The sequence below is a fragment of the Salvelinus sp. IW2-2015 genome, unplaced genomic scaffold, assembly GCF_002910315.2.
Source record: "Salvelinus sp. IW2-2015 unplaced genomic scaffold, ASM291031v2 Un_scaffold629, whole genome shotgun sequence".
NCBI lineage: Eukaryota > Metazoa > Chordata > Actinopteri > Salmoniformes > Salmonidae > Salvelinus > Salvelinus sp. IW2-2015.
Window position 1 is genome coordinate 385,434 of NW_019942585.1, and position 7,304 is coordinate 392,737.

The 7,304-nt window shown below is 43.5% G+C and overlaps 1 protein-coding gene and 1 long non-coding RNA gene across 2 annotated transcripts in view; both read right to left on the reverse strand.

Moving 5' to 3' along the window:
• Positions 1–2,202: 2,202 nt before the first annotated feature.
• LOC139023966 (uncharacterized) lies at positions 2,203–4,522 on the reverse strand. Its single transcript, XR_011475195.1, has 3 exons — positions 4,216–4,522; positions 3,671–3,763; positions 2,203–2,367 (listed from the first exon to the last, which is right to left on the reverse strand). It is a non-coding gene; the product is annotated as an uncharacterized lncRNA (long non-coding RNA).
• A 1,585-nt stretch (positions 4,523–6,107) lies between these two features.
• Positions 6,108–7,304, reverse strand: part of LOC139023964 (uncharacterized) — a 6,631-nt gene continuing 5,434 nt past the window's right edge. Inside the window, exon 2 of the mRNA XM_070438234.1 lies at positions 6,108–6,988. Coding sequence (XP_070294335.1) covers positions 6,108–6,988 — 881 coding nt within the window. The remainder of the gene's footprint in view (positions 6,989–7,304) is intronic.

The window sequence follows — 7,304 nt, forward strand, 5'->3', positions numbered from 1 at the left end:
ATTGGATGGAAGACAGCTCCGTCATGAGAGAGAGAGAGAGAAAGACAGAAACGGAGGAGACAAAACAAGAACAAGTTAGAAAAGTTATGATAAGAACAAAGAATGTTTGTACAAAGGTACAGTATGAAACAGTGAAGAGCAGTGAAGAGAAGCTAGAATAATTCATATTTACTGTATATAAATGTAATTGACTGCCCCTTGTCAATAAAAAACAAACATTTGTAAATATTGCAAATGAACATAAAATAACCTGTTCAAATGCACGTGCGTGCTAGATGACAATGTACTTAATGTACATACAACCAGAGTATTGTCCTCCGCCTGAGTAGACGTTGACTAGGCAGGATGAGACCCTGAACATGTTATTTACTATAGGTCTAGGGCAGAGTATTGTCCTCCGCCTGAGGAGACGTTGACTAGGCAGGATGAGACCGTAAACATGTTATTTACTATAGGTCTGGGGCAGTTGTCACCAACTGAGTCATGATCACTTTCTGAGTCAAAATGCAAGCTGAGATCTACCGAGCCAATAAAATAAAATATAAAACGTACAAAACGTAAGCCCTATGCAACATAAACCAATTAAAAACAGTTCTGTAACAATGAGGTTTGTGAATTTAATTATCACTGCATATCGGCTACGCTTGAAATGCCCTGCCGATGCTGTTCTTCTCAAACCATTTAAAAAATATATATATTTCAACATTTTGGTAAATGATCACACTGGTAATAGATCGTTCGGTGTGTTACTTGTGAGGTACAGCTGAGTTAGCATCATAATTTGCTTTTTTTTACTGGTCTGATAGCCTGCGTCTGATGGTCAGTCTGAGGGGAGAGAGGGAGCGGCGGTGAGGCTGCCCATCACCCGACTCCCCGTCCCTCCGTTCTCCTGAGAAAAAGGGTACGCCGTCTTCCAGCTGATGGCGAAACTCACACCGCATTATTTCTGCCTCATGCACCAATTCCTGTTGTTACTCCTATGACCAGAGAAAGTTAAATATTCCTCTATATTAAAATAGACACAAGCTGCTAATAATAACAACATAAGCTTACTGGAACACTTTGCTGTAGTCATTCATAGCAGCTGCAGTGCTGGTTGTAGCGTGAGTGGAAGTAGGGAGAACAGATTTTATGGCTTATAAAAGTGTTGAACAAAGTGTTGACAGAGTTGAATAACAACTTCATCGTGAACTTACTGCTCTCAATTTGTCACACTGTGCCCAACAGCTGAAATCACTGACTTCACATCTGTCGACCACTAACCATACAGTATCTAGGGACAGTAACTGTCTAATCATTAGTCTGTGAGCTAGGGGAGACTGATTAGACTGAACTGGAGGAGACTGATTAGACTGAACTGGGGGAGACTGATTAGACTGTGAACTGGGGGAGACTGATTAGACTGAACTGGAGGAGACTGATTAGACTGAACTGGAGGAGACTGATTAGACTGTATGAACTGGGCAGCGCGGAACTGATTAGAGCGTGAATGGGCGAGACTTGATTAGACTGAACTGGAGGGGAGACTGATTAGATGAACTGAGGAGACTGATTAGACTGTGAACTGGAGGAGACTGATTAGACTGAAACTGGAGGAACTGATTAGACTGAAACTGGAGAGACTGTCATTAGACTGAATGAGGAGACTGATAGATGAACTGGAGGAAACTGTTAGACTGAACTGGGGAGACTGTTTGACTGAACTGAGTAGACGATTAGAGCTAACTGGGGAGACTGATTAGACTAGAACTGGAGGAGACTGATTAGACTAAACTGGAGGAACTGATTTAGACTGTGACTGGGGAGACTGATTAGACTGTACTGAGGAGAGCTGATTAGACGAACTGGAGGAGACTGATTAGACTGAACTGGGAGGAGACTGATTAGACTTGACTGGAGGAGACTGATGTAGACTGAACTGGAGGAGACTGTTAGACTGAACTGGAGAGACTGATTAGACTGAACTGGAGAGACTGATTAGACTGAACTGGAGGAGATGATTAGACGACTGGGGAGACTGATTAGACTGTAGCTGTTTAATCAGTCTCTCCAACTCACAGGCACGCTCACAGAGGCCTAACATAGTTGGGCTGTGGAGTGTTGTGTAATTCTGTGTTTTGTCATGCAGTGACACTGTAGTTTCTGTATTGAGGTTCCTAATCCCTACTAGGGAAGAGCGTCTTCTTACCTGTGAAGAACTCTTGACCCGGAGGTAGCTGACACTGAGGCGCAGCACGGACAGTTTATCCAGCTTGGAGATGATGTCTGGGGAAAAGGTAGCATGCTGGCCAGCCGGTCCAGCTCCGCGTTCAGGCGTCCCGGTGCCTCTTGGATGGGTTGGACTTCTCACTCACAGTCGCTGGTTTCCTGGTGAAAACACAGCGGCCATATGTTAGGGTCTGTTATTGTGGCGGTTTGTAGCTGTTTGATTTTTTTTTTTTTTAAAGGCTCAACTGTTAACAGAGAGATGTACTGTGCTTTTGGGTGCAGGAGGGCCGAGAGCCACATAGCAACAGATATGAACATGGATCATTATGTAAATCACTGACAATCTATTATATGATAACACACACACACACACACACACACAAACAGGGTAACAGCATTGAAAGTTTTTAACAAACAAACAGCCATCAATCAATAATACCATAAAGAGACCCTTTACAGACACAGACAGGCTGACAGCCTCAAACACCACTGTGCCTGTTCAGTGACTCAAACCCCCACCCCCGAACCATCTCGGTGGTGCCTGTGGTACAGCTCCACTACATGTTCCCCCTTTACTACTCGCCCTGTCCCCTTGCTGAAACCTCTATCTGTCCTGGTCAGTGGGACATGGGAAGGGAGAGATCGTGTCTGCTGAACTCCATCTTGGTTCAAAAGAGACCTGCATCCTTAGCAGTCTGATTTCTGTCAACTAGCTATCCCCTTGTTCTCTTGCATGCAAGCCCAGCGTTTCTACTGAACCAGTCATCGTTGTTTACAACAAATTGTAGCTACCTGAAACCTGTTATTGGATTCAACATTTAAACGGTTAGCGCTACAGTACCCGACGGCTAGCTTGGTTAGCCTATATAGCAATTAAAACCATCACGTTTCCTCCAAGTCATTTTAACCTGGCATTACCTTTTTTTTATCACGTTTGGAACGACAAGCATCCACAAGAATCTGCTAACTACTTCTGTCTCCTGTCACTAAAAACCTCCAAATTACACTATTACTAGTGTTATTAATGTATTAGTAACCTTCACATAAACTGAATTAATCCCAAACTGATCAATTGCTCCAAATTCAACCCAAAGCCATAGCATATAAATAGCCTACATATCACATCAACAATCTATAACATTTTACATTTGTCCAAACGTATGCACATCTTGAATCATTTTGTAAACATTTCCCAATGTTTGCTTGGTCATGTAATAGTAATGTATCTAATACATACTACGGAAATATGAAAATCTCACATAAAATAAACTAAATGTACTATTGGTCTGCCACGTAGGCGGGCTAATACAACTTAGTGAAACATGGTAAAAGTGTATTGAGCAACTCCCCAAAAAGTTTATCCAAACTTCAGAAGTAGAAGTAAAAGTACACATAAAATCCATAAAACAGTTTTCAACATGGTCAAATATAAATGTTACGAGGAAAATAATCGATTCTTAACTGCTTTTGAACGGGTTTCCTTCTTTTCCTGCCCGCATACAAGCAGTCTCCTGGCGGTATCATCGTCCTGCGCTCCGTGAAGGTAACAGGTGCGCTGCAGAGAAGATGGAGAAAACTTTTCAGTGTCCCCCCCAAAACATATGACACGGAAAAGTTACATGAACCGATAAAAAAAATACGATACTCCATAAAGTAACTGATGGAAAAGTTGTTCATATCAGTTTAGTGATGCTATCAAGATCGAATCATTTGTCAACGTAATTTGAGAAGACTATTGCCATTTCAAATAATCAATCAGCAAAAGAACCGGAATAAAGAGGATACAGGTATAACTAGGCCTAAACAGTTGTTTGTTCATATCTTGTCAATAGTTTTTTGTTTACACTAGTGAAACGTGAATATAACGAAGCCGCAAAAAATAAATAATAACACAAGTTGCCAAACTCTCACTAAGATTATTCACATCAAATAAAAACAACTATGAAATACGTTCTCAAATAGACTATTTGGAAGAAATGGGGAACAACATGAAGTTAAAACACTTACCAAGAAGGTCTGTCAATATTACTTAATTCCAGTATAATGTTAGATGGGTCATTCAAATTAAACGAGTATATTATAGATGATAAAGTACTTCCTAAGTAGACAATGGTAATAATTCCTCGGGAAAATACAGCAAACGTCTACCAGACGTCTGCACTGATGTTTTCATCAGTTTGCAATGCTCGAGGCAGATGTGGTTGTTGATGCTTTATAACCAATTGGGTAGCTTTCACTTCCTCGTGTTTCAGGTGGCGGATTCCTCTGAACGACATGTGGAGCTCTTCGCACGCAACTGCCTCGCAAACAGACCGCGTACGCACACACATTTATGAGAAGCGCAAGCGGAGGAATCTCACCAGAAGCACCACACTACAAATCTCATTACCGTTCTCCTGGCAGCAGGATGTGCATCCTGGCAGTACGATCGCGGGAAAAAAATGTCTCTCAAAATAAGAGTCCCCCTACAAAGACATGCTACATTTTGGGAATATCAATTTTTTTTAAACAATTTCACAGAATTGCAACCACCTTTATTTAAAAAAATGATGGATCATTTAACGTAGTTAAATTTTTAGGCTATATGTAAAGAAATACACTTTTAATTCAAATATATGTCATTGTAATTACTCAATAGAGTCTACAAAACGTAAATGGGTCTCTTGTGCTGGGCAACGGGTTTAATACAGAGTGCTGGTGAGTCCTTTCTCCACCCACTCCATTCACCTCAAGCAATACACTGCATACAGTATGGGGTACATATTCGCTTATAGAGGAAAAAATATTATTTGTGCCGATGTAAAGGTGGAATTGTAAGTACTCAGTATGGTCTGTAGAATCTGTATATGGTATCATTTCATGGGGCACTGAATACATACGGAGTGTTGCTGGCCTTTTAATCCACCCATGGCGTTGGCCACATTGCAAATCACTGTATATGGAATACATTGACTTATGGAGAAAAAAACTATTATTGTGCTGATGTAAAAGTGGGGTTGGGAGTTTTTTCCACTATAAACCAATATGTATTTTATATACAGTGTTTTGCATTGTGTAGTATTATTGCAGTATTATTCAATGCCCCAGGAAATTACACCATATATAGATTCCACAGACCCTACTGAGTACTCAAAACCCAATTTTACATCAGCACAAAGAATAGTTTTTTTTTCACTGTAAGCCCAATATTGTCAACATACCAGTCTGAACATTGGATTTTTTTTAAAGGGATCTTCAAAATAATATTTCAAATGTTTTCCATAAATTCCTTATTGTATGTACTTGTAAGCACAATAAATATCGACATTGATTAAAATCTAAAATATAGTTTTTTATAATTTATCGACCTTGCAATGTTTTTAAATGTGGGCTTTTGTTTCGATGGTGATCTTATTACCATAGCAAAGTGACGTCCTCGGTAGTTCTGCTAGTGGAACAGTAATACAACTATTACTGTGGTTGAAATGTGCACTGGGAGGTTTTTACTCTCGGGTGTCTGACGCGCTGTCCGAAATGGAAAGGATATTTGGATCAATCATTTTTGGATCGTTTTTGGATTCGTAAAACCACATCTAAACTATTAATAGCTGGATATATTATCTCCTCAACTTGGTTTGAATGGTGCGTCAGGAATGTTCTATGTTCCACAGTAATGTCTTATTTTGTTTACTAGCCCGTAGTGCGTGCTGTGTTTCATCACAACGATTTTAAAATGACCAAAATGGTTTGAACCAGCTAGGGCTATACGGGTCTTTCCAGAACAAATCTGACCAGTCGAGTTCAGGAGTTGTCTCATTTAATTACATTACCTCGCTGCCAGATGCTATGAGATTTTACTCTGGGCAATATGTACATCTGTTGCCCTTTTGTGTATACAGGCTAATCTTTGATCATCTAGCCTATGTAAGGCTATCTATGGGAGACTGTCGTGGGGGACTGGTGGGAGGGAGATGGGTGGGGGGAGACTGAGTGGTGAGGGAGACTGGTGGGAAGGGAGACTGGTGGGGGGGAGACTGGTGGGAGAGAGATCTGGGGGAGGACGTGGGAGAACTGGTGGGAGAGGAGAACTGAGTGGGAGGGAGACTGCGTGGGGGGGGACTGGTGGGACGGAGGACTGGTGGGAGGGAGACTGGTGGGGGGACGAGACTGGCGGTGGTGAGAGAGACTGGTGGGAGGAGCTGGTGGGAGGGAGACTGGTGGGAGGGAGACTGGTGGGGGGGACTGGTGGGAGGAGAGCTTGGTGGGAGGGAGAACTGGGTGGGGGGAGACTGGTGGGAGGAGACTGGTGGGGGGAGACTGGTGGGAGGAGACTGGTGGGAGGGAACTGGTGGAGGGAGGACTGGGTAGGGCGGAGACTGGTGGGAGACTGGTGGAGGAGACTGTGGGAGGGAGACTGGTGGAGGGAGACTCGGTGGGAGGGAGACTGGTGGGGGGAGACTGGTGGGCGGGGAGATGCGTGGGAGGGAGACTGTGGGGGAGACTGTGATGGGATGGGAGGACTGGGTGGGGGAGACTGGGTGGGGGGAGACTGTGGAGGGAGACTTGGTGGGGGAGACTGGTGGGGGGAGACTGGTGCGGAGGGAGACTGGTGGGGAGACTGGGGGGGACTGGTGGGGGAGACTGGTGGGGGGGAACTGGTGGGGGAGACTGGTGGGAGACTCGGTGGGAGGGAGACTGGTGGGAGGCGAGGACTGGTGGAGGAGACTGCGTGGGAGAGGAGACTGGTGGGAGGAGACTGGTGGAGGAGACTGGTGGGAGGGAGACGCTGTGGGGCAGGAGACTGGTTGGAGAGATGGTGGAGGAGACTGGTGGGAGAGAGACTGGTGGGAGCGAGACTGGTGGAGGGAGACTGGTTGGGAAGGTTGTCAATGGGGTCTGTAGCCTAGCAGTGTTTTTGTTCGTTCCGTCTGCATAAATCAAAAATTATGTTATAATGTAATTCATATTTTCACTAAGAGAACTTGACTTCTCACTTCCATGTGTCATTTGTTTAGGCTGGCGTTTATTTAACTGACTCTGAAAAACTAACTGACGATTTTTATGTGATAAAAATATCTGAAATCGAATTTTATTTGACTCCCATCTCTCTCTTGTGG